Source organism: Lampris incognitus, chromosome 3 (genome assembly GCF_029633865.1).
Source record: "Lampris incognitus isolate fLamInc1 chromosome 3, fLamInc1.hap2, whole genome shotgun sequence".
NCBI lineage: Eukaryota > Metazoa > Chordata > Actinopteri > Lampriformes > Lampridae > Lampris > Lampris incognitus.
Genome location: NC_079213.1, coordinates 115,741,571 through 115,768,650, shown reverse-complemented (window position 1 = coordinate 115,768,650; position 27,080 = coordinate 115,741,571). Strand labels below are relative to the sequence as shown.

At 47.3% G+C, this 27,080-nt stretch overlaps 1 protein-coding gene across 8 annotated transcripts in view; it reads left to right on the top strand.

Moving 5' to 3' along the window:
- The window catches only part of ptbp1b (polypyrimidine tract binding protein 1b), a 33,444-nt gene extending 6,830 nt beyond the window's left edge, over nt 1-26,614 (top strand). For 4 of the 8 annotated variants that reach the window (XM_056275608.1, XM_056275615.1, XM_056275611.1 and 1 more), the window contains 13 exons: nt 6,187-6,229; nt 7,038-7,210; nt 13,035-13,181; nt 15,893-16,045; nt 16,371-16,481; nt 16,781-16,958; nt 17,897-17,974; nt 18,070-18,215; nt 19,888-19,921; nt 22,571-22,663; nt 24,227-24,443; nt 24,579-24,656; nt 25,278-26,614. In XM_056275608.1, the coding sequence (XP_056131583.1) occupies nt 6,187-6,229; nt 7,038-7,210; nt 13,035-13,181; nt 15,893-16,045; nt 16,371-16,481; nt 16,781-16,958; nt 17,897-17,974; nt 18,070-18,215; nt 19,888-19,921; nt 22,571-22,663; nt 24,227-24,443; nt 24,579-24,656; nt 25,278-25,410 (1,584 nt within the window). In that variant the 3' untranslated portion in view covers nt 25,411-26,614. Of the gene's footprint in view, nt 1-1,134; nt 1,297-3,676; nt 3,919-6,186; nt 6,230-7,037; nt 7,211-13,034; nt 13,182-15,892; nt 16,046-16,370; nt 16,482-16,780; nt 16,959-17,896; nt 17,975-18,069; nt 18,216-19,887; nt 19,922-22,570; nt 22,664-24,226; nt 24,444-24,578; nt 24,657-25,277 lie in introns of those variants that run through there. The other 4 variants (XM_056275613.1, XM_056275612.1, XM_056275614.1 and 1 more) reach the window with 3 other exon arrangements.
- The last annotated feature ends 466 nt before the right edge of the window (nt 26,615-27,080 follow it).

The following is a 27,080-nucleotide window of genomic DNA, read 5'->3' as shown; positions in this document are numbered from 1 at the left end:
GTGGTCACAACATTACTGTTGTCATGGTAACTTAAATACCAGATGACTTTGATATGATCCCAGAATCTTCTCAAGGACATTCCAGTCCTCGTGTATCCTGTTCCTTCCTTGGTCCTGTCATCAGGAACCTGCTAGATGTGTCTGGTGTGACTGTGGTTCTTCAGTAACCTGCTGGACTGCGTCTGGTCTGACTGTGGATCTTCAGTAACCTGCTGGACTGCATCTGATCTAACTGTGTCTGGTCTGACTGTGTGCTGCTTCAGTAACCTGCTGGACTGCGTCTGGTCTGACTGTGGTTCTTCAGTAACCTGCTAGACTGCGTCTGGTCTGACTGTGGATCTTCAGTAACCTGCTGGACTGTGTCTGATCTAACTGTGTCTGGTCTGACTGTGTGCTGCTTCAGTAACCTGCTGGACTGCGTCTGGTCTGACTGTGGTTCTTCAGTAACCTGCTGGACTGTGTCGTGTCTGACTGTGGTTCTTCAGTAACCTGCTGGACTGTGTCTGGTCTGACTGTGTCTGGTCTGACTGTGTGCTGCTTCAGTAACCTGCTGGACTGTGTCGTGTCTGACTGTGGTTCTTCAGTAACCTGCTGGACTGCATCTGGTCTGACTGTGGATCTTCAGTAACCTGCTGGACTGCGTCTGGTCTGACTGTGGTTCTTCAGTAACCTGCTGGACTGTGTCTGGTCTGACTGTGTGCTGCTTCAGTAACCTGCTGGACTGTGTCTGGTCTGACTGCATCTGGTCTGACTGTGGTTCTTCAGTAACCTGCTGGACTGTGTCTGGTCTGACTGCATCTGGTCTGACTGTGTGGTTCTTCAGTAAGCACCTATCATGCTGCTGCTGCCTGTGTGGGGGCAGGAAATGGCAACGTTTCAAAATCCACCATCGTGAGTGGTTTCTTTAATGGAAAAGGACTTCAGAATCATTACTGTTTACCTGCCAAAGTGGCATCACGGCCATTTTGTCAGGTAAGCAGTGGGTCAGCCTTCACCGGTTGGCATCTGTTTCCTGCTCTCAGCGGTGAAGCCCGTGCATGCAACAGAGCTGAGTGAGAAAACTGAAAGCTAGAACAGGGAAGATGATATTCTCTCCATCCTCTAATTACCTCTTGTTTCCTCCTCTGCCCCCAGGCGTGTCATGTGACACCACGGAGTCACCGAGCAGCCGTGTGGATGCTTAAGGGCACAGTTGGACTTTTTCAGAAACCATTTGATGCCTTATGCGCTGCAGTCATGCCTGTTTGTAAACTGGAAATGATATGAATCTCATCTGCAAGTAGTACAATCACAAGTGTGAGTGAGCAGTGAAGTGATTACTGAGATGTCTTGTCTTACTACTGTCTCCATGACCAAGAGTTTTTATTTTTTGAATCAAGATGTGTGTTTCAACCTGTGCTCTTTTGTGATGGCATGCAACGCCTCCCATTTTATGACCGATGTGATTCAGAGCCAGAGTTGTGAGTTGTCCGTTCAGTTCACAACGAGGAATCTCAGCTTGTAGAAATGACATTTCTAGGGTGAAAGACAAATGGATGTCACAAGTTGTGAGAGATGCCTTGATAGTGCCAGTAAAGCTTTTTAATCAGGCAGGACTTGTAGCCGCTAGCTAACATGGACTTGTAGCCACTAGCTAACATGGACTTGTAGCCGCTAGCTAACATGGACTTGTAGCTGAGGCTGCTAACTCAGGCTAGCTACGCTAATGTAGGTGTGCCAGCTGTTTTTGACCATGTAACTGAGAATGTGGTGCGAAATTAGCCGGGTGTAGGATGTGGTGACTGGTTGCCGTGGTCTGTTAAGTTATTCACAGCCTCCTTCTCTGTAAGATCCTGGGACTGGTGATTTAAAACCCCTTTCAAGACTCAAACACACCCACAAACCTCTGCATGTTAGCTTGTCATGTCCTGTGATCAGTTCCCTCACATCACCTTCATATAGAGCCAGCTTGATAAAATGCTGGGCGGACTAGATCATTCCCATGTGTTGTCGTTTTTTTAATATACTATTTCCTGTGTTTGTACAGCATGCAGTTGCTTCTTGCCGTTCTTCCATCAGCTGCTCCAGCAGAACACAGACCGTCTAGCTGCTGGGATGTGAAGCCATTGTTTCTGGGATTCACATCTGGAATGTGAAAATGCACTTTTATCGGTTTTGTGTTTAACAAAACCTGTCAAACACAACACATGGAATGCGGCATTCTGTCAGACCAACACGATTCCCATCACCCAGACTTATTTACAAAGCACGTGTTGTACATTCAAATACAATGTGCTTCACCCGAAGGTGCACAGGTAAAAGCTGAAGATTAAAGATAACAGATGAATAAATTTATGAAACATACCCCCCCCCCCTTTTCTCCACAATTGTACTTGGCCAATTACCCCATTCTTCTGAGCCGTCCTGGTCGCTGCCCCCCCCCCGCTGATCCGGGGAGGGCTGCAGACTACCACATGCCTCCTCCGATAAAGGTGGAGTCACCAGCCGCTTCTTTTCACCTAACAGTGAGGAGTTTCACCAGGGGGATGTAGTGCATGGGAGGATCACGCTATTCCCCACAGTTACCCCTCCCCCCCGAACAAGTGCCCTGACTGACCAGAGGAGGTGCTAGTGCAGCGACCAGGACACATACCCACATCTGGCTTTCCACCCGCAGACACGGCCAGTTGTGTCTGTAGGGATGCCTGACCAAGCCAGAGGTAATGCGGGGATTCGAACCGGCAATCCCCGTGTTGGTAGACAACGGGATAGACCGCCACGCCACCCGGACACCTGAAACATAAATGTTCAGTCTGAAAGATGATATAAAAAAGTACTAAAGTAGACAGCCTCTACATAAAGCTGATTAGATGAGGACAGACCTTAATTCCAGGAAGATGCTGAGCTGTTTGCTAAAACGCAGGGTGGTAGTTGGATGTGAACGGGGGTTTGTGATGTCCAGAGCGACACAGTCGGAGGTTTAGATGCTGATCACCAACATGAATGGATGGTATTGAATCAGGCTGGATATCAGTCAGCCAACAAGACTCCTCCTGTAGTTTAATGTAAGATGTTTCTCTGAGATGGACTTCCTTCAGCTCTGTCCAGCCAACCTGCACACCTCCTGGTCTTTTGTCTCTTTGGTGGTGGTGGTGATGGGGGGGGGGGGGTGTCACAAGATGTTGCCAGGCAACCAGAGCCAGGTGTGAACCTGATAAGGTTCCTTATAGGCGGTGTTAGAGGAGAGTTGGGCTCCTGTTTCTCCTCCATAATTAATGTGTAGATGAGCTGATGGGCAGTAAACACGTGTCTGCTGCAGCAGTCGGTCGCTGAGGAAGCTCTTTGTTGGTTTAAGCTCGGAATGATGGAAGGTGGCCTTCGCTGCTCACCTGGAGAACAACTCAAGGTTGCCATGGTGAGGGAGTGACATTCTCGGCTGCTCTCGGCAACGGTCTTCAGATGGTACTCCTCATGTCCACATCTGAGCCCGTGTGGTGTTTAGTGTTGGACCTCGTCAGACTAATTGTTGTGTTTGTGTGAATGAGCCGAGCAGTCTACTGTGATGGAGAGCTGAACACAGAGTAAAGCCTTGACAAAGGCTGCTCTGTGCCCGGGCCTCTCGGAGCAGTTTAAAGGCAGGCATGTTTCTCCTTGTTAAACCTCATGCACAACAGCCCTGCCCTCTCTGTCCACACATCTGGCTCTCATTCACTTCAGAGGAATGTGGCCTGGCGGCCTGCTGGGTGACGGGCGGGTCATGAGGCTGTGATGGTTCCTGTGGCTGTCAGACGGACACATCACTGACCAGGATAAAGTTCCTCACTATTGGCTGAAATTGCTGTGAGCCATGTAGGAGTCTGCTCCTCTGCCATGGTGTGCGTAAAGTAGTTCTGCAGAGGCCCAAACGTCACAACATCACACTGAAGACCATCACTCCAGGTTAGACCACCACACTGAGCTACAGCAAAGGACTTTAGAGAAGAGTTTGGAATACATTTTTATTTTTTAAAATATTTTCCCCCCTCTTTCCTCCCCAATTGCATCCGGCCAATTACCCCACTCTTCCGAGCCGTCCCGGTTGCTGCTCCACCCCCTCTGCTGATCCGGGGAGGGCTGCAGACTACCACATGCCTCCTCCCATACATGTGGAGTCACCAGCCGCTTCTTTTCACCGGACAGTGAGGAGTTTCACCAGGGGGACGTAGTGAGTGGGAGGATCACGCTATTCCCCCCAGTTCCCCCTCCCCCCCGAACAGGCACCCCGACTGACCAGAGGAGGCGCTAGTGCAGCGACCAAGACACATACCCACATCCAGCTTCCCACCTACAGACACGGCCAGTTGTGTCTGTAGGGACACCCAACCAAGCCAGAGGTAACATGGGGATTCGAACCGGTGATCCCTGTGTTGGTGGGCAACGGAATAGACTGCTATGCTACCCGGACGACCTGAGTTTGGAATGATTTTTAAGAGAATGGCTTGTGACTGAAGAAAGTATAAATGAGACTAATTATTTTATAGTGCACATACAAGTGTATTTGATATTAACATACCGGGACTGGTGAGTTGTTTCAGCTGACATAACGCTGAGGCTTTTTACCCAGCGAGCCCTGAGAAAGGATGCAGACACAAGATAAGCTGACAACTAGTCCCTGATGTGACAAGAGGCTCAGAAGGTATCAAATCACTAGAAATAGTTATAATAATCCCTGTACATATGTTAAAAAAAAGACTTACCAAAAAATCTTCACCATAAATGACCATTCACTGAAGTTTGTCCATGAAGAAGACATGAATAATTTCTTTCTCTTGTCTAAAAGTCCATCAATTGCAACATCTATATAATTACTTCAAGTTCTATAACACAAACGCTCCAAAATGAAACTGCTTCATCGCCTTACAGTACCTCAGGTATAACTCGTATATGCAGTACCTCAAGTATAACTCGGATATGCAGTACCTCAGGTATAACTTAGATGTGCAGTACCTCAGGTATAACTCGGGCATGCAGTACCTCAGGTATAACTCGGGCATGCACTACCTCAGGTATAACTCAGGTATAAAGTACCTCAGGTGTAATTCAGGTGTATCTCCAGTATATGTTAGTCAGGTGTAACTCGGTTACACTAATTGTCGGGCGGAAAGTCAGGTGTAAAGTCGGGCGTAAAGTCGGGCGTAAAGTCGGGCGTAAAGTCGGGTGTAAAGTCAGGTGTAAAGTCGGGCGTAAAGTCAGGTGTAAAGTCGGGCGTTAAGTCGGGCGGAAAGTCAGGTGTAAAGTCGGGTGTAAAGTCGGGTGTAAAGTCGGGTGTAAAGTCGGGCGTAAAGTCAGGTGTAAAGTCAGGTGTAAAGTCAGGTGTAAAGTCGGGCGTAAAGTCAGGCGTAAGTCAGGTGTAAAGTCGGGCGTAAAGTCAGGTGTAAAGTCGGGCGTAAAGTCGGGCGTAAAGTCAGGTGTAAAGTCAGGTGTAAAGCCAGGTGTAAAGTCAGGTGTAAAGTCGGGTGTAAAGTCAGGTGTAAAGTCAGGTGTAAAGTCGGGTGTAAAGTCGGGCGTAAAGTCAGGTGTAAAGTCGGGTGTAAAGTCGGGCGTAAAGTCAGGCGTAAAGTCGGGCGTAAAGTCGGGCGTAAAGTCAGGTGTAAAGTCAGGCGTAAGGAAAAAGTTCTTTGTACTATGGAGTTTCCTTCATTGTAAGCCTTTAACCTTAAACGTCTCCTGACTTTTAATAGATATCACACAACCTCGGACACTGTGGGCTAGATGTGGACATACAGCAGTATTTTTCTACCCAGAAGTCTTTGTTAACACAGAAATATAAGCATTCAGACAGGTTGATTGTCTCTGTGTGCCCCCATGCCACGTGATGTTGTTCAGCACACACCTGAATGCAGCTGTGATGTTGTACAACTGAGCGCCATCTATTGAACTACTTTTCTCTGCCCTAATCTTTCTTTCAAACCCAGAGAGGTCTTTCTGTAGAAGCAGCTGCTGTTTAAAGCACCTGATACACACAGAGACATCTCACTGTCCATGCATGGACCTGCTCATTACTGATTTTGGTCCGCTGAATGATGGTTGAGAGACAATTGGATCGTTGAATGATGCTGTAGATGATTGAATCTGTTAATGATTATTTATCGATGATTGGATCTGTTAATGATGATTGAAAGATGATTGGATCTATTAATGAGTTAATTATTTGTTTTGTCTCTTCAGAGAGGATCTGACGAGCTTTTCCCTTATATCATGAGCACTGCAGGTCAGTATCTCTGCCTCTTGACCAGCCAGACAAGCCATCACAGGCTGGAGGCATATCACAGGAGATAGAAGTACTGTACTGATAAAGCTACAATCCTGAATCTGCTGGTTTTACTAAACAGTGTGTGTCCTATGTAGGTGTTGGTGAGGTGAGTGTTGGCTGAGCTTCATTCCAAATGAATGAGAGTCAGCAGTGCTGTTGTGTCAAAAACAAACTAAAGCCTGGTAGAACCTGAGTTTTACTTATTGATGTAGTACTATGTGTTGGTAAAGGTCTTCTACCAGCTTGTTCTGTCATATCTGCTGGTTAGACATAACATCTTCACTTCTTCAAACTCAACACGACCTGCCTTCTTCTTCATTTGGCTCCTATGATGAAGCTGGAGAACACTATGCACCCTGTCATTTTTCCTTGAGAAGTCCTACCAGACACCAGCCATCCACATCACACACTGCTACAGTCTGCAGGATCTCATGTTCATGGATTAGATATTTATTTAAATACAACAGAGATGGAAAGTGTCAGAGGACATTTGTTTGAGTGTAAACGTTCAGGATTGTAGCTTTGTCAGCAAACATCCAAAACCAGGTAGTTTGTTTTTGTCTTAATGCCTTATAAATAAAATTCCTTTAATTAAACACTGATGTCTAGTTTCTCCTCTTAATTACTTTGGCCTTTTTAAGTGCTTCAAAATACTGAATGTGCATCCTATTTCATTCTTAATGATGTCACTGCCATTTCTGTTGCTATGCATTTCTCAGTATCCTTTGGCCTTGGCCAAGCTAAGAGCTTTTCGCCTTTTTTGCAGCCAATGGCAACGACAGCAAGAAGTTCAAAGGTGACATAAGAAGTCCTGGGCTTCCATCCCGGGTCATCCACGTCCGCAAGCTCCCCAGCGATATCACTGAAGCAGAGGTCATTTCTCTTGGCCTGCCCTTTGGCACAGTCACCAATCTGCTTATGCTCAAAGCCAAGAACCAGGTACAAACAGCAGGGATGGGCAACTTAGATGCTAGAGAGGGCCACAAAAATGTTACCCTGACTACCAGAGGGCCAGGTTGTGACCGTGCACTTCCACCAGTGGGATACTGTAACCCCATTACTCAATTAACCATTTATAGCTACTGACTTAATGAAAAGAGTAAAATATTGTAGCAATTGGGGAAGACGGTTGCTGGACTGACAGCTATGCGCTGGCGAAGCGCAAGAGATTATGGGACTGTTAAAACGTTCGTGTTCAGATTGGGTTTTGTTAATGTTTTGTTCATGTTATGTTCATTGTTGTATTGTTTGTTTGGGGGTTGACTCGGACTGGGTAGTCGACTATGTTGCTCACTGACTGACTGCAGGACTGTGACTGATACTCGTGTGTTCAGTAACGACCTTGTTGGGGGAAGCCATTGTGTAGCAACTATAAGGAGGGGCAGAATAAAGGCCTGGGGTCGTGTGGTGTATGGGAAACAGGAGCTGCCATTCTAAAATGCATCCTTGCCTCTTGCCTCTCCTTCCCGTCAGTTCCTTTTCTGTTCTGACAGTGTCAAATTAAACCGCACTCTCGGGGTCGTGCGGTATATGGGACATGAGAGTTGCAAAAGAGATCTCTAACTCTCTATTGTTCCACGCTGGCTCGCCAAAATATATACTGGTAATCAAAGTTTATTATACCAACTATTTAATGAGCTTAACACACCCTTCTGAGAATCGCCACCTTAACGTGGTGGAGGGGTTTGGGTGTCCCTGTGATCCTGGGAGCTGTGTTGTTGGGGGTAATAACTCCTGGTAGGGTCTGCCAAGGCAAATTGGGCCCAGGGGAGGGGCCAGACTAAGAGCGATTCTCTAGAAACCCAATGAAATTACAACAGCAGAGCTACAGCACCTTGCCCGGAAAAGGGAAACCGGGGATCTCTCCTGGAACCAGACCAGGGAAGGGAGCTCGCTGGCGAGCATCTGGTGGCCAGGCCTTGGCCCATGGAGCCTGGTTGGGCCCAGCCTGAAAAAGCAACATGGAGCCACCACCCGCGGGGATGAGCATTGGGGTAGGGTGCAATGCAGGCCGGGCAGCAGGCAAAGGCAGGAAATGGGGCGTGCTGACTTTCGGCATCGCAGACTGGTCCTCGGGATGTGGAATGTCATCTCTCGGGCAGGGAAGGAGCCCGAGCTGGTGCGGGAGGTAGAGCGGTACCAACTAGATATAATTGGGCTCACCTCCACACATAGCATGGGCTCTGGTACCAAATTCCTGGAGAGGGGCTGAACTCTTTACTTTTCCGGAGTTGGGACAGGTGACAGGTGCCGGATGGGTGCGGTTGAGCGCCGCTGTGTTGGCATTCTCCCCGGGGAATGAGAGGGCTGCTTCTATATGACTGCAAGCTCCTGGGGGGGAAGGCTGTGACTGTTGTGTGTGCTTATGCACAGAATAGCAGTTTGGCGTATCCGGCCTTCTTAGAATCTCCGGGTGGTCTCCTGGATAGGGCTCTGCCTGGGGACTCTATAGTTCTGCTGGGGGACTCTATAGTTCTGCTGGGGGACTTCAGCACTCATGTGGGCAACAATGGAGAAACCTGGAGGGGCGTGATTGGGAGGGACGCCCCCCCCAGTCGGAACCTGAGCGGTGCCTTGTTATTGGACTTCTGTGCGAAACATGAATTGGCCATAACAAACACCCTATTCGAACATAAGGTAGTTCATAAGTGAACTTGGTATCAGAACAACTTAGGCCAAAGATCGATGATAGACTTCGTGGTCATATCATCAGATCTGCGGTCGTATGTTTTGGACACTCGGGTGAAGAGAAGAGCAGCGCTGTCGACTGATCACCACCTGGTGTTGAGTTAGATCAGATGGTGGGGAAGGCTGCCAGACAGACCTGGCAAACCCAAACGTGTAGTGAGGGTGAACTGGGAATGTCTGGTGGAGGTTCCCATGAGGTCTTCAACTCCCACCTCCGGAAGAAGTTCTCGTGTATCCCGGGGGAGACAGGGGACATGGAGTCTGTGTGGGCAATCTTCAAAGCCTCTATTGCAGATGTGGCAGCTAGGAGCCGTGGTCATAAGGTCATTGGTGCCTGTCGAGGTGGCAACCTAAGAACCCACTGGTGGATACCGACGGTGAGGGAAGCTGTCAGGCTGAAGAAGGAGGACTTTCAGGCTTGGTTGGCCCAGGGGTCTCCTGAAGCAGCAAACACGTACTGGGAGGCCAGAAGGGCTGCGGCTTTGCCGGTCACAGAAGCAAAAACTCGGGTGTGGGAGGAGTTCGGCGAGGCTATGGAGGAAGACTTTTGGTTGGCCTCAAGGAAGTTCTGGCAAACCATCTGGCGACTCAGGAAGGGGAAGCAGGGCTTGACTGCAGCTGTGTTCAGCCAGGGAGGGGAACTGCTGACCCGGACTGGGGATGTTGTTGGGCGGTGGAAAGAACATTTTGAGGAGCTCCTGAACCCGGTCAACGCGTCCTCAGTGGAGAAGGTAGAGTCTGAAGACACGGGGGAAGCCCCACCCATATCCCTGGCAGAGGTCTCTGAGGTAGTTAAGAAGCTTCTCGGTGGCAAGGCGCCAGGTATGGATGAGATTCGCCCTGAGATGCTGAAGGCTCTAGACATTGTTGGGCTGTCTTGGCTGACACGGCTCTTCAGTGTCACATGGAGGTCGGGGATAGTATCTGTGGAGTGGCAGACTGGGGTTGTGGTTCCCATATTTAAAAAGGGGGACTGGAGGGTGTGCTCCAGTTAACGGGGCATCACACTGCTCAGCCCCCCTGGGAAAGTCTACTCTAGGGTGCTGGAAAGGAGGCTCTGACTGATTGTCAAAGCTCGGATCCAGGAGGAACAATGTGGATTTCCTCCTGGCCGTGGAATAACGGACCAACTCTTTACCCTTGCGGAAGTGCTAAGTGAGGCATGGAAGTTTAACCAGCCAGTCTACATGTGTTTTGTGGACTTGGAGAAGGCTTACGACCATGTACCCCGGAGCACTCTGTGGGGGGTACTGCGGGAGTATGGGGTATGGGGGCAGTTGCTACAAGCCATCCAGTCCTTGTATGACCAAAGTGAGAGCTGTGTCCGTATTCTCGGCACAAAGTCAAACACGTTTTCGGTGGGTGTCGGACTCCGCCAAGGTGGTCCCTTGTCTCCGATTCTGTTTGGGATATTCATGGACAGGATCTCAAGGCGCAGCCAAGGTGAGGAGTGTGTCCGTTTTGGGAACCTCAGAATTGCATCTATGCTCTTCGCAGATGATGTGGTTATGTTGGCTTCATCAGAACACGACCTCCAGCACGCACTGGAAAGGTTTGCAGCTGTGTGAAATGGCTGGAATGAGCATCAGCACCTCCAAGTCTGAGGCCATGGATCTCCACCAAAAAATGGTGGATTGCACCATCTGGGTTAGGAATGAGTTGTTGCCTCAAGTGAAGCAGTTCAAGTATCTCGGGGTCTTGTTCATGAGTGAGGGTAGGATGGAGCGGGAGATTGACAGGTGGATTGGTGCAGCATCAGCAGTAATGCGGATGTTGTACCGGACCGTTGTGGTGAAGAGGGAGCTGAGCCAGAAGGGAAAGCTCTCAATTTACCAGCCAGTCTTCGTTTCAACCCTCACCTATGGTCATGAGCTTTGGGTAGTGACCAAAAGGGTGAGATCGCAGATACAAGTGGCTGAAATGTGTTTCCTCCATAGGGTGTCTGGCCTCAGCCTTACAGATAGGGTGAGGAGCTCAGACATCCGGAGGGAGCTGCTCCTTTGCATCGAAAGGAGCCAGTTGAGGTGGTTCGGGCATCTGATTAGGATGCCTCCTGGGCGCCTTCTTTCCTTTGGAGGTTTTCCGGGCACGTCCAACTGGGAGGAGACTCCGGGGTAGACCCAGAACTCGCTGGAGGAACGACATGTCCAATCTGGCCTGAGAATGTCTCTGGGATCCCCCAGGAACAGCTGAAGGACGTTGCTGGGGAGAGGGACGTCTGGAGTGCACTATGTAGCTTGCTGCCACCGTGACCCAACCCCAGAGAAGCGGCTAATGATGAGATGAGATGAGCTTAACACAGGAACAAAACGTCCTTATTCCTGAGTGCTATACCATTGTTTCAGTGCAATGGGGTCTCAAAAATCATCATTCAATAAAGTTAACATTCACACAGGTGTCCAGGTAGTGTAGCAGTCTATTCTGTTACCTACCAACACCGGGATTGCCAGTTCGAATCCCCGTGTTACATCCGGCTTGGTCGGGCGTCCCCACAGACACAATTGGCTGTGACTGCGGGTGGGAAGCTGGATGTGGGTATGTGTCCTGGTCGCTGCACTAGCGCCTCCTCTGGTCGGTTGGGGCACCTGTTCAGGGGGGAGGGGGTACTGGGTGAATAGCGTGATCCTCCCATGTGCTATGTCCCCCTGGTGAAACGCCTCACCGTCAGGTGAAAAGAAGCGGCTGGCGACCCGATGCATGTGGTAGTCCGCAGCCCTCCCCGGATCGGCAGAGGGGCTGGAGCAGAGACTGGGACGGCTTGGAAGAGTGGAGTAATTGGACGGGTACAATTGCGGAGAAAAAGGGGGAAAACATCCAGAATGGTAAAATGGTAAATGGACTGCATGTTATATAGCGCTTTTCTAGCCTACCGACCACTCAAAGTGCTTTTTTACAATGTATGTCTCACATTCACCCATTCACGCACACATTCATACACTGATGAAGCCTCCAAAAGCCATGGAAACTCACCCACAGCCATGTTATCATCTCCTAAAGCTTCAGCCATCTCTGCTGCACATAGCCTCACTGTGTCGCCATCTGACCAGGGCTTCTCTGGTTCAGCAAGCTCAAGAGAAACAGCATAAGACGCCTTGAGAGAGGACTCCTGTGTAGACGTGGCTTTGGTAAAAAGGCTCTGCTGTCAGTGTATTTTCCTCTGAGGTCAGCGATAAAGCGGCTCTGGCACCGCTGGTGTACATGCCATATTTGTCTTTGTGCGTGGCATTGTAGTGGCGACTCAAGTCGAAATCCTTCATGGCTGACTTTGTTTGCAGGCACACTGAATTCCGTAAAAAGACGTTCTGTTTCCCATCTTGCTTGGAAAACACGGTTCTTTAGGTCAAGTTTCCTGTTTTTGCCGCTCATGTCTCTCCTCGTTGCCTGTCGTTGTGGAAGAGGCCCGCAGAGACCAAGGCAAGACCATGTGCAAGCAGTTGCTTGGCTACAGGCCTCTTGTGTTTCAAGGGAGCGCCCTCTATCAGTGGACAGTGTAATTACAATTGGGATCATGTTCATCCATTCCATCCATTATCCAAACTGCTTATCCTGCTCTCACGGTTGTGGGATGCTGGAGCCTATCCCAGCAGTCATTGGGCGGCAGGCAGGGAGACACCCTAGACAGGCCGTCAGACCATCACAGGGCAGATCCGGTTCAAATGTGGTCAAATGGCCCACTTGCTTCCAACGCCTGTGAAACCAACAATTTATTGATATCTGGAAATTGACCCGCGGGCCGTACTGAGCGAGGATGGGGGCTGAATGCAGCCTGCTGGCCGCCGGTTGCCCATGTCTGTACTACAGCATACTGCCAAACTCAATATGTTCGTCAGCAGCATAAATAATGAAGATCCTGAGCAGATCCAAAATAAGAAGCCATGTTTACTTGTATTAAGGTGCATTTCATTCTGAAATGGAAAGTTTTCATAAAGGCTCTGTTCTGCAGTCTCCGTTGAAGCGGTACTGGTTAGGCAAAGGTGGCTGTGGTTCCTTGCCTCTGCCTAATAGAGTGACATCATCAAAATGATGCCAGACTTCTCTCTGACTTACCAGCTGTACTTCCTTTCTCCTCCTACAGGCCTTCATAGAGATGAACACAGAAGAGGCTGCCCAGACCATGGTCAGCTACTACTCCTCCGTTACTCCAGTCATCCGTAACCATCCCATCTTTGTCCAGTTCTCCAACCACAAGGAGCTGAAGACTGACAACTCCCCCAACCAAGTGGTACAAGAGACTCATTATACAGCCGGCCACCTCGAAGACCAGCTATCCTTAGTCTGTTGTGTAGTTAGTGTTACTGCCACTGGCTTCAGTCAGCTGGCTGGAAGCTCCAGAAACCTCCTGGGCTTTCACCCAGTCACATGTTCAAAATGAGATGTACACTGCTTTAGGAAAGGGCGTCCCGTTTTGTTGAGTGATTGGTGGTTTATCAATACCGATGAAGTACATTATTTATTTATTTATGAAGTCCTTGGTTGACATGGAGGGTCTTTGTAATGGTTTGAAGTTTTTCTGTGGAGTAGGAGATCTTGTGTTTTAAAGGGAAATTTCACAGCTCAAAATGTGCTCATCCAAGGGTACCCGGGTGGCATAGCGGTCTATTCCATTGCCTACCAACACGGGGCTCGCTGGCTCGAATCCCAGTGTTACCTCCGGGTTGGTCAGGTGACCCTACAGACACAAGTGGCCGTGTCTGCGGGCGGGAAGCCAGATGTGTGTAAGAGTGGGGTAATTGGCCAAGTACAATTTGGGAGAAGGAAAAAAAAGGGGGGGAGGGGGGAATAAAGAAAAAGTGCTCATCCAGGAAGTACCGATGGCCCGTTAGAACTTGAAACACTTTGGTTTAGCTCATTTACCGAAAAAATGGTCTCTTCCTGTTCAGAGAGGCTGTCCCACACTTACTATATGTACCAGCAAGCATTGCATGAGGACACAGCCGCCCAGACATGCCGCTACAGCCATAATGCTTATAATATGTCAGCAATCTCTCTCTCTCTCTCTCTCTCTCTCTCTCTCTCTCTCTCTCTCCTTTCCAAGTACATGACATCACGCACTATCCTTCGGTAGTGCAAACAGAACGATTCAGTCTGTGTACATGAAGCAAGTTTGATCAAGCAATTCTCCATCATCTGTGATAATATGGCCCTCTACTTACTGAGCCTATCCCAGCAGTCATTGGGAAGCAGGCGGCGAGACACCCTGGACAGGCCGCCAGGCCATCACAGGGCCCACACACTCACACATTCGTATCGAGGGACAATTGCTGCTGGGATAGGCTCCAGCGTCCCGCGACCCCGCCTGGGATAAGCGGCTTAGATAATGGCTGGTCACTGAGCCTCATGTTTTTGAGTGCGGTCTTTCTTTAAAGGGATAGTTTGGGATATTTTGAAGAGGGGCTGTATGAGGTAGATGGTGGACAGTGTCCCTGGAGCTTGGAGAAGCAGGCAGGAGTAAAGGCAGGGCTAGCAAGCAATGTACTGCTGTGGTGGGGCCAGAAATAAAAACGTATTTTAGCCACCCAAAAAACTTTTTTTTTTTAAATGGTGCACCTAACAAAGTCAGTATCAGTTCAAGTGTACTCTAGAGCATCTTCAGTGCTTTACCTGGCTGTCAGACAGCCGTTCGTTTTGGGCACTACATTTTGTCAACTGTAGAACTTCCGCGTTCCTCTGCAGAAGTGCAGCTGTGCTGCGGCAGCACTGTATTATGCCGCTCGCAGATCAGCTGTTTGGGTCAGTCCGGTAGTCAGTCCGTTCAGTCTCCACCTGCAACATTTGTTCTTCTGTATGCTCTGCTTCATAAATATATCCTCTTTTCTCCACAGTGAATGGCATTTTGTACTTTTTATTTCTTCTATGACCCACTGAAACTCTGACCAAAACAGCTGATCCGCAGGCGGCGTAATACAGTGAGCGGGACGGATGCGCTTATGCGTAGGAATACGGAAGTTCTATGGTTGAGAAAATGTGGCAAAAAAAAAACAACAACCAAAAAACGGCTGTCTGACGACAAGGTACAGCAATGAAAATACTCTTAAGTATACAGTCAAACTGATATTGATTTTTTTTCCCTAGGTGCGCCTTTCTTTCGGTGGCTAAAATACGTTTTGTTTCTGGCCCCTCCGACAGCAGCACATAGTTGCTAGCCCTGCCTGTATTGCTGTCTGCTTCTCCAAACTGCTGGCGTGCTGACCGCAGTCCTCTGTAGGTAGTACACTGGTTATTCATAAGTACCTCATCCAACCCCACTTCAGAAAATCCGAACTATCCCTTTAACGTCAAACCATCGCCACTCAACCAAACTGCCACTTTTCCAAACACCGTCAGCGACGACCACGGGCCATCAGCTCACAGCTGAGTCTTCTCTCGGCTTCCTGTGTCCCAGCCAGGACAAGCTGTGTGGTCAGCAGACTTCATGCATTCTGATTGGATAGCTGTATTTGTGACAGGCTGGGGCCAGCGGAGCTAATGGCAGGACAACATTGAGTGTTTTCGACCTGTTGGTTTCTCTGGTAGGACAGATCTGGAGAACACGTAGCCTTATCTCTGTCCACCCTGAGCTGTCAAGTGCAGGGACAGTCATGTTGATATTACCAGCTGGGACTTGAACCAGCAACTCCCCTAGTTCACTTGTCCAGTCATTCAGTGACTAGCTAGTCCTGGAGTGTAGTGGCCAACAGGACCAGCCAACCCTGATAGAATTGCCAGTTGTGGTTGTCTGTAGTGTTCAGTCCTGTAGACTACTTCTGCCCCTGCTAACCAAAGCCCAGTGCTGTGGCGCTGCGGGACTCCAGTCCGAATGAATCCCACTTTTTTAAACTTAAGCTCCAACGTAAGAATATCTGGTAGAGTCCGTTAGTAAACATGTAAAAACTCACCCTTGTACACGCCACTTTCTTTTCTTAATCCTTCCATCCATGCTGATGTGGGCTCCAGAGGGCCCAGGCAGCGTTGCAGGCCGTGAACGCTTCCCATACTGGGGGCCTGCCGATGGGAGGCCCTGAGGCAGCGATGATGGGCCCCAGCCCCGTTTTGCGAGTGGTGGTGGATAATCTCTTTTACCCCGTCACCCTGGATGTCCTACATCAGGTAATGAGATTAACTGCAGTTATTTACCACCTCGCAAGTTAAAGATAAAACATATTTTGGATTAAAAGGTTGTTAGAAGAATAATATCTTTATATCACAAAAATGTCTTGGAAGTTATTTCTGATATGACTGTGAGTTAGTTGGGTTATTTGACATTTAAACAGTAGTTGAAATGGGTCAGGTGCTGATATCTGGAGTTCTCTTAACTGTAGACTGTTTAATATCAGTCTGTGAGTGCTTCCAAAATGCTGCTGTTGGATGAAGTGACTCTTGGTTATCTTTGATAACGTTTCTAAAATGGTCTGACCTCACATTTGATCCTCAGATCTTCTCTAAGTTTGGAACTGTGCTGAGGATCATCACCTTCACCAAAAACAACCAGTTCCAGGCTCTTCTTCAGTACCCTGATGGACTCTCTGCCCAGAATGCAAAACTGGTGAGTGGTTCCCTCTGCTGGTCAAACTGGTACATTACAGCTTTTCAACGTTTGGCCACTGGGAGCTTCCCTGTATAATCACAGTCTTCTACTATTGTCTGCTGGAAGTGGTGCAGTAAAATCAGTCCTTTTACTTTTCACCAGTGGGAAGTGCCCAGTATAGCCAGTACAAAGTAGTCTGGATGTTATACATATGCTTTCTTCTTCCAGCAGCCTTGTATTCATTAGCCTGGTACTGCCTTATTGCTATGTTTACAACATCCAAAATAACTCACCACTGAGGGTTAATGTTCTTTTAGACTTTAGATGGGCAGAATATCTACAACGGTTGCTGCACGTTGCGAATCAGCTTCTCCAAACTGACCAGCCTGAACATCAAATACAACAATGACAAAAGCCGCGACTACACCAGACCAGACCTCCCCACCGGGGACAGTCAGCCTGCTATAGAACATCCTGCCATGGCTGCAGCCTTCAGTAAGACCTGCACCACCCCACAACACAGCCACAGTCACAGTCAGTCAGCCTCCTCCAGAGAGACATGCAGGGTTTTTCCGTCAGCTTTCTGTCCGTGGTGTGCCGTGATGAATTGTTTCATTACCTACTCACAGCAGGAGATTCCTGCACCTACCTGCCTCGTCATGCTCTTAAGTTCCTGCTGGTGTGACAGTGCCCACCATCAACTGAGCTGTGTTGAAGTCACAATGTGATGTCGTCCAGGCGACATGAAAAGAGGACGTGGCCACCTTGTGGACACTGCAGTGTTCAGCATGCTGTAGTTTTGTTCGGAAGTGCCTGATTTACTGTTTGCTCATCTGCTTCCATTTCATCATGTAGCTCCATGTCTCATTCATATATAGATAACACACACACAGTAAGCATCGCAAACTCCATGCTGCAAAGCAAATGCAGTGTAGTATTGTGTGGTTCATATCCCTGGCTCAAACCCTTTATCGTTCCCATTTCAAGGAAAATAGCTGGAGCCTTGTGCTTATAAAGGTGCTGATCAGTTGCTTAGGACACAGCACGCTGTGGGTAAATTGTACCAAATGGAAAAACCCTACAACACAGCGCTGGGCTTTTATTTTAAGCCCAGCTGTTCCTACTCTGTAGTGTAGTAAATATACCGTATGGGATTATTAAGTGGTCCAGTTCTCACTAACCACTCATCAGAGCAGATGACTGAAGGTCTGTCTCCAACCAAACTCCTGCTCATGTTCTGGTTTTATACAGATGAAGTTCTGCTCAGCTCAGAGGAACAATGAGGTTACAAGACTGGACCCTTTTTACTCAAACAGCTTCATACAACCATGTGGATCCCCTGAACCCTGTTACTGCTTTTCTCTATGCAAGGAATTGAACCCCTGGCTCACTGTAGGTGGTTAATGTGCTGTCATTGGTTCTCTGCTCCACAGCTCCAGGCCTCATCTCGGCGAGTCCGTATGCCGGGGCAGCTCATGCGTTCCCACCCACCTTCACCATCCAGCAGGCAGGTGAGGCTCCGCCCTCCCCCAGCTGCTCTCGCGCACCTTCTTAAAGGAACAGTTCACTGTTTGCTGGACCGTTTTCATGTTTTGACCTTTCTTAGTGTCCCTCCCCTATCCAGGGTTGCCTGTCCCGGCTCTCCCTGGAGCCCTAGCCTCCCTGTCGCTCCCTGGGGCCGCGGGCCGACTGGGTTTCCCCCCGCTCCCTCCCGGAAACTGTGTCCTGTTGATCAGCAACCTGAACCCAGAGGTCAGTCCTCAGATGAGATCAATGACAGGAAATTAATGGCGGTTGTCTTTCCTTTGCTTCTCCTTTTCTGCTGCTCTCTCCTCCATCAGCACTCTGTGATGTCACTGTGGCTCTGACCGTTGACCTCCAGTTATATCAGGTCCTTGTAGTACTGATGATAAAGGGACTGTTTATTTTAATGCTGCTTTATAAGCAGAACCAGTGGACTGTTGGTGTTCAGTATGTACCGTAGACCCAATCTCAACGTCCACCCGAAGTCTTGAAGCCTCATAGACTTCCAGTTACATCACCTGTGTGATTTAATTTTATTTATTTATTTATCTATTTATTCATTTTGTGGCTTTTTCTCCTCAATTGTACTTGGCCAATTACCCTATTTTCCAAGCCATCCCTGTCGCTGCTCCACCCCCTCTGCCGATCCAGGGAGGGCTGCAGACTACCATGTCTCCTCTGATACATGTAGAGTCACCAGCCACTTCTTTTCACCCCCCAGTCTCCCCCCCCCCGCCCCAAACAGGCGCCCCAACTGACCAGAGGAGGCGCTAGTGCAGCAACCAGGACACACACCCACATCCGGCTTCCCACCTGCAGACATGGCCAGTTGTGTCTGTAGGGACGCCTGACCAAGCCCGAGGCCTGACTTTTACCATCTGATTAATTGCAGAGTTTGTTTTTCACTTCCTGTTGATAAATAATACAGTAATGTAGGCTCAAAACAAGTGAACATATTTGGAAAACATCATTTCATCTTCAGAAGTGCAAATTGTGTTTTCTAGGATATTGGTTGAAGGTTTGTTATCAGTGAGGTCAGCGGTTGTGCAGTCTGGGTGGAGAACCTGTCTACTGGCATGTCACATGACTGGTGTTACTCCATCATGTGGTCTGTGGTTGGTGTGGAGACTTTCACGGATGTGACGTCTCAGGACACTGACTGCTGGATAACCTCTTCTCCACCAGCCCTGCCAGCAGCGTGGAACACGTCACATGTTGGTCAAACACATAAAACTAATTTTAAACTACTTTCAAAGACACCAAGAGTTAAACTGGTTTGGGTTAACCAGATCACCACCAGGAGGTCAAAGGTCAGAGCCACAGCACCCTCACAAAATGAGACAGTTGTGCATGACCTCTTGAACTGTTGTCAGGTGTGATGTAGTCATGTCAGTGTCGTGGCCTGTAAGAGTCTCATCAGGTCGGTGACTTTATGAAAGCCAACTTACTGCTTTCACTGAGTCAGCTTAGTTTGTCTGCTGGCCCAAGTAGAGCCTTACTGGCCCAGCAGCTGTGATCACACCAGTCACATGACTGATGCATTAATGTTCTGTTGCTCTTCATCTCTGTTCTTTAGCTGTTGTCTGAACACTCAAGCTCTCCCTCACTCTGTCTCTCTCCCTCTCTCTCTCTCTCTCTCTCTCTCTCACTCACTCTGTCTGTCTCTCTCTCGTTGTGTGCACTGCAACAGTCTCACACACACACTGTGCTGTCCATCTGAATGTCATGTGAATATGAAATATCTGCCCCACCTCTCTAAAGTGATTAACCTTCTGATTGACCACACCTCTTTCTTTTGTTTTTTGCCGTTGCCATTGGAATCTGCTGGGCTGTGGATGTGTTGACGCTCCACTGTCCGTGTCTTTCCCTGTCCTGTCCCTCCGCTGACCTCTGACCTCAGAGGGTCACGCCACACTGCCTCTTTATTCTCTTCGGTATGTTGTACTAGCCTCTTAAGTTAAGAAGCAGCTTTCTCTTCTTCTTCCTTGGTTTTGATATTGATGGGAGTGTTGCGCTTATTCAGAACAACACTTACAGCATTTCTTCATCTGTTCTGTTGTAGTTGTTTTTTCTTAAATGTGGCCAGACAACAGTCGAAAACCAATAAGAAACGTAAAAGATTGAAATGTGAACATAATTTTTCATGCACAAATGAAAGCATTCAGTTGACCCACATTGTAATTAAAGTTTAGAGATGACATGTGTCTGTGTACCGTGGACTAGAGCCCCATGCGACTTTGTAAAGAAACTGCCCAGAGACTTGAATATGACCTTCTCCATAGATCCCATTATCCTAGTCAAGACGGACAAAAAACATAACATGGTCGCTGAGCTGAGGGACATTTCTACATTGTAGCTGAGATGAATGTTTTGATGGGAGTGGGATGCACTATTTGTACACCATTTCAGCCGGGGTTTAAGGTTGAGATAAGGCTTAGCGTTAGATCAGGATCATGGTTAAGGTTAGATCAGGATCATGGTTAAAGTTAGATCAGGATCATGGTTAAGGTTAGATCAGGATCATGGTTAAGGTTGGATCAGGATCATGGTTAAGGTTAGATCAGGATCATGGTTAAGGTTGGATCAGGATCATGGTTAAGGTTAGATCAGGATCATGGTTAAGGTTGGATCAGGATCATGGTTAAGGTTGGATCAGGATCATGGTTAAGGTTTGATCAGGATCATGGTTAAGGTTGGATCAGGATCAAGGTTAAGGTTAGATCAGGATCAAGGTTAAGGTTAGATCAGGATCATGGTTAAGGCTAGGTCAGAATCATCGTTAAGGTTAGACCAGGATCATGGTTAAGGTTGGATCAGGATCATGGCTAAGGTTAGATCAGGATCATGGTTAAGGTTAGATCAGGATCATGGTTAAGGTTGGATCAGGATCATGGTTAAGGCTAGGTCAGGATCATGGCTAAGGTTAGATCAGGATCATGGTTAAGGTTAGATCAGGATCATGGTTAAGGTTAGGTCAGGATCATGATTAAGGTTGGATCAGGATCATGGTTAAGGCTGGATCAGGATCATGGTTAAGGCTAGGTCAGGATCATGGTTAAGGCTGGATCAGGATCATGGTTAAGGCTAGGTCAGGATCATGGTTAAGGTTGGATCAGGATCATGGTTAAGGCTAGGTCAGGATCATGGTTAAGGTTAGATCAGGATCATGGTTAAGGCTAGGTCAGGATCATTGTTAAGGTTAGGTCAGGATCATGGTTAAGGTTGGATCAGGATCATAGTTAAGGCTAGGTCAGGATCATGGCTAAGGTTAGATCAGGATCATAGTTAAGGTTAGATCAGGATCATGGTTAAGGTTAGATCAGGATCATGGTTAAGGTTGGATCAGGATCATGGTTAAGGTTGGATCAGGATCATGGTTAAGGTTGGATCAGGATCATGGTTAAGGTTGGATCAGGATCATGGTTAAGGTTGGATCAGGATCATGGTTAAGGTTGGATCAGGATCATGGTTAAGGTTGGATCAGGATCATGGTTAAGGTTAAGGTTCAGGCTAGGGGTGGGATGGGGGTAAGGCCATTAACTAAAGGAGGTGCTATTTAGAGGCAAAATTATCACTGAAAAACATTTCACCTTCAAAAAAAAGAAGAAGATGATTCTTTTTGTTGGGGTGGTAACTACTGCGCAATATAAATGTATTATTATTAGCAGTAGTATATATTATATATCATTAGTAAAATAACAAGCATGACACTGCCCAGACCCACGGCGCACCTTATGTGAGTTGCGAGTGCGTCCCACTGAACATCTGTAAGCGTCCCTGTCAATGTATTTGTTGGGTTCAGCTTACCTTGTTGTGAAAATCATAGGACATCTAGCTTCCCCTACCTGATGCTCCAGCGCCGCCTGTGCCAACAGCCAGTAAGTCGGACATGGTTAAGGTGGTGTCATCTGGATGAAATGGTGTACAAATAGGGAGTCCTGACGGGAGTGGGACTCATTCCACCGTATTTAAAGAGCCAGCAGTGTCCAGAGAACTCGACGTGACATTTAGCCTTTTGTTTGCTGTAGTTTAGATTTTCTCGGCGAAGTGCTGCAAGTCTTGTGACTTTCACTGATTTTGTCAAGCGAGTTCAGTATGAGTTTGCATGCTGGGTTTCCTTCAGTTTGCATGTCCTCAGTGCTATATCAGATCCTCTGGATATATTTTTTTAAGCGCACACTCCCATAATCCCTAGCTCTGACCCTTCCCCTTAATGTCCTCACTTCTCTTTTCTTGTTTGAAATGTGGAGGAATTCTGTCCAGATTGGTTAGCATCCTCTGATGTCCAAACTTCATCTCCCAGTCTGACAAGCATTCTGCACCTCTTACTTAATTGGAGCTTTCTGTCTTTAAAGTTTATCAATTTGTTTAATCAGTCGTTAAATAATACTAGGGTCAGTGGCATGCCAGGCTTCAGTCAGAGTCCCCCTTTAGATCAGCTAAATTACCTCCTACACACCTCCTGGCTTTAACGGATGTGATTGGGTGTCAGATCATTAGTAGTGTTGTAAGGTTTTCTAGCGTCCAATGTGATGCGTCTGCTTACCTGGAGTTTGACAATAAACCGGTGTCTGTGTGTTAAGGTGTTTACGGCGACGTGATGAGAGTCAAGATTCTGTTTAACAAGAAGGAAAACGCTCTGATCCAGATGTCTGACAGCACCCAGGCCCAGCTAGGTAACCAGGATCTGATACGGTTTACGTGATTTTCCTCAACTCTGACTCGTTGTTGTTGTTGTTGATGACCTTTCACCATCATCTTTACCGTCTTCTTCATCTTTGCCTTCTTTTTCACCATCTTCATCTTCTTCATCGTCGTTGCCTTCTTCGTCTTCTTTGCCTTCTTTTTCTTCACCTTCTTCGCTTTCACCTTCTTTATTCATATTAGCCTTCTTCACTGTCTTCGCCTTCACCTCCTTCTTGTTCACCTTCTTTTTCAGTTTTCTGCCTCATCTCTGCCTTCTTTTTCACCTGCTTCTTCTTCGCCTTCTTCACCTTTGTCTTTACCTTCCTCCTCATCTTCACCTTCTTCATCACTGTTTCCTTCTTCACTGTCTTCTTTATAATCTTCGCCTTCTTCTTCGCTTTTTTCTTCTTTGCCTTCGGCTTCACCTTCATCTTCGCCTGCTCCTTTTTCTTCTTCGTCTTCACCATCTTCTTCAGTCTTTATCATCTTAGCCTTTTCCTTCTTCTTCACCCTTTTCATCTTCTTTTCCTTAATCTTCTTTTTCATCTTCATCTTCTTTTTCACTTTCTTCACCATCTTCATCTTTGCTTTCTTCCACTTCATCACTGTCTTCTTCGCCATCTTCCTCAGTGTCTTCTTTGCCTTCTTCTTCTTTTCTTCTTTCTTTGGCTTCTTTTTTGTCTTCATCCTCTCTTTCACCATCTTCATCTTCACCCACATCTTCCTCCCTTGTTGCACTCGGCTCTCCATTGTTTTAAAAATATTTAAAAATGTTCTTCATCATCTCCTCCACCTCTGGTTGTGCTCCTTTCTTCTCTTCTTCTTCCCTTGTTGCACTTGGCTCGCCATTGTTTTAAAAATATTCTTCATCATCTTCTTCTCCTTCTATCTTACCTACTTCTTCACCATCTTCTTCGCCGTCATCTTTGTCTTAACCTGCATCTTCTTCACCTCCACCTTCTTCTTCTACTACTACTACTACTACTACTACACTACTTTTGCACCAGTTTTTCAGCTCTGCTGTTTTAAACATATTTTATATTGTTCTTTTTAATGAATTATCTGTAAATTAGATGAATCAATTGTAATGTTTTTCCATGACTTTTGCCATTTCTTTTTAATTCTAATTTTCTTTTCTATTCTTTTGTTTGTTTCTGTTAGTGTTTTGTTTTGTCACTTGTAATATACTTATCTTTCCTATGATTTTTATCTACAAAGGTGATAATCTTACGACCCTATGGGTTTATTTCAGCCACCGGTACATACTGGATGATTTTGTGTCAACGCTTGGTTTGCCTACTGTCATTTTATATCTCGGCACTAGTAAACTAGTATTTTCTCATGTACAGCTATGAGTTTTATTAGTTATTATGAGTTGATTATTACTTTTGTTATTACTGTTGACCCTGAAAAAAATCTGGATCTGTCCACAGTAAGATGGAGCTGGACTGGCCCTAAAAAAGCCTGTCGCTTTAGTGTCTATCTGGTTAAAATACCAGTAGCTCTGGCATCTAAACAAACCCTAAGTAATGTTAATTTTCTTTTTATATCAGCTATGAGTCACCTGAATGGCCAGAGGCTCCATGCCAGACCGCTCCGCATCACCCTGTCCAAACACACCAGTGTCCAGCTGCCTCGCGAGGGCCATGAAGACCAGGGCCTCACCAAAGACTACAGCAACTCCCCCCTGCACCGCTTCAAGAAGCCCGGCTCCAAAAACTACTCCAACATCTTCCCCCCGTCCTCTACCCTGCACCTCTCCAACATCCCGTAAGTACAAACAACACGTCTGTCGTCTGTCTGTCTCTTTTCACATACATTTTCTGACCTTTCTTTCTTTTTCTTTGTCTCTATTTCTTCATCTCTCTTTGTCTGTCTGTCTCTGACCTGTTTGTATGTCTGCAGCCCTTCAGTGGTGGAGGATGACCTCAAGCTGTTATTTGCGAGCTCAGGGGCCAAAGTCAAGGCCTTCAAGTTCTTCCAGTAAGTCACTCGCTTTTTGTCTGAAGCCCAAAGCACCACCTCTCTCACTAAAGCTCCGCCTCTCCCTCTGTAGCCCCGCCCTCTCAATAATGTAATTGTGAACATCAATAACAATTGTTAAAGAGATATTGGGCTGATACCAGGCTAAAATGGAGCTACTCCATGATACTCCAGGTAATATGTCATAAATAAAAGCAGAATGACTTGATTTACTGTATCTGTGGCACATGTAAGTCTGTCGTTTTTAATGGTGGAAAACATCTGATTCTATCTCGATCATCTTTTGTCCACTGACCCCGCACTAATGGTCTAAATCAGGAACATTTGTTTTTCATTTCATTTCATGCACTTGGTACTGCACTGCACTGTTTGGCGAAAGTGGTGGATTGGATTAGTACTCTCTATTGACCGATGATTTAAGATTCATACTGACAATCGGTGTCCGAAGTGATTAGGGGATATCAGAACATCCCCAGTTTCTGTGGCACTGGCAGTCTCTCAGTAGCCCCGCCTCGGCTTTCTGTTCCACCGCCTCATCCTGAAGCTCTTCTGTCACTATGTTGAGTTGTCTTTACAGAACAGAGTACTTATAACCTGTCTGAACTGATGTGTGTCCACTAGGAAGGACCACAAGATGGCTCTGATCCAGATGGGCTCGGTGGAGGAAGCCATCGAGTCGCTGATCGAGTTCCACAACCACGACCTTGGAGAGAATCACCACCTCCGCGTGTCCTTCTCAAAGTCCTCTATCTGAGCCCAGCAGCTACAAAAACCACATGCTGGCGAACAGTTTTTCAGTGTAATTCTAATGTTTTTCCCTGTGGGGAGGTCAACCTCCACACGAGCAAATCAGAGATGATTTGAAGAGATCAGCCTGAGAGTCTGGAAAATGAACCTCATGACCTCACATGAAGCCTTCACTTGATCTCTGTGCCTTTTCCCCCAAACGAGGACCTGAAAAATCTGATATGCCTCCACCTTTTTAAATCAGCAAAGACCTGGTTTACGGATATATCCTGATTTTATTGTCTTTTTTTCCAGTAGTTTAGGGTTTTGTATTTTACTTCTGGATACTGGTTGGAATCTGTAAACTCCAAATGGCCAACTGGTCGGTGGACTGCTGGGTCTATCCTCCTTGTCTTTCTACATACTGAGCTTTCCTTTGATTTTTAATTCTGTGTATGCAATCATGTTTATTTCCCTTTAGTTATACGAGTCATTCCTGAACTGTACGTGGAGTTTTTCTGGTGTGTTTCGGTGGTCATTCCACCGCCTTTCGCTTCTACGATCTGAGAATCGTTGCTTGTGTTGTGGAAACCATGTTAGCTTGTCTTGTCTCTTGCAGTGCCTCTGATTTGGTCTATTTATAAGTTTGTAATCAGCTGAAACCAAAAAGGCCTTGTAGATGCTCCATGTGGCGCCTCCCTCAAGTGTCTGGATGAGACGAGTGAAAGAAACTCTAGTTTGGGATTCAGTGTTCTGAGGGTGTGTGTGTGTGTGTGTGTGTGTGTGTGTGTTGGAAAACCAGCTATTGTATGTAGAGTGCCTTCCACACAGTGCTCTGTTGACCTGTACGTCAGGCTGGAATATCTGTTGACATGTCCTGAGAGCAAAGCCACGTGGGAAAATCAGTCAGTCCGTAGAACCATGCTCCTTTGTCAGTGTCCTCTGTTCCGTCTCAGTGTGAAGACATTCCATCTTTTCAAGCCGAACATGGACGACGTCCCTCAGCATCCGGTCTGACGGGACAGGATGGATCAGACCAGACTGGAAGTGGATTTCTAGATCATTCCATATGTCCCATACTGTTGTAAGGAGGGCCGGGGTTATAGATGTACTGTACATAATGATTGTTTTTATACTATGGTAGTTAACGAGAAGACTAGAGGTTTTATATCTGATGAAACATGTATATTTTGATTAAAACATGGGACCAGTTCTGAGCCTTATTCTGTTGTGTCACAAAAAGTGAAATTAAATCACTTAAAAAAAAAACAAAAACTGGCAGGCTTTTCTTTGGAACACCGAGGCGTCTGTTGTACTAGGCTTGGGCGATACCCCCCCCCCCCCCCACAAATCTTTGTCCTTTTATTTTGCTAATTTAATAGTCTGCCTCCTCGAGAATCCTACTCTACAGGTGAATTATTTACAAAGCGTGCGTGAACAGGAACTGGCAGGTGGAGTTGGGCCACATGCAGGCTCTTGTTGCACTGATCCCCCCCCCCCAGATTTTTGCCCCCTTTTCTCCCCAACTGTACCCTGCCAATTACCCCACTCTTCCGTGCCATCCCGGTCTCTGCTCCACCCCCTCTGCCGCTCCGGGTTGGGCTGCAGACTACCACATGCCTCCTCCCATACATGTGGAGTCACCAGCCGCTTCTTTTCACCTGACAGTGAGGAGTTTCACCAGGGGGCCGTAGCCTG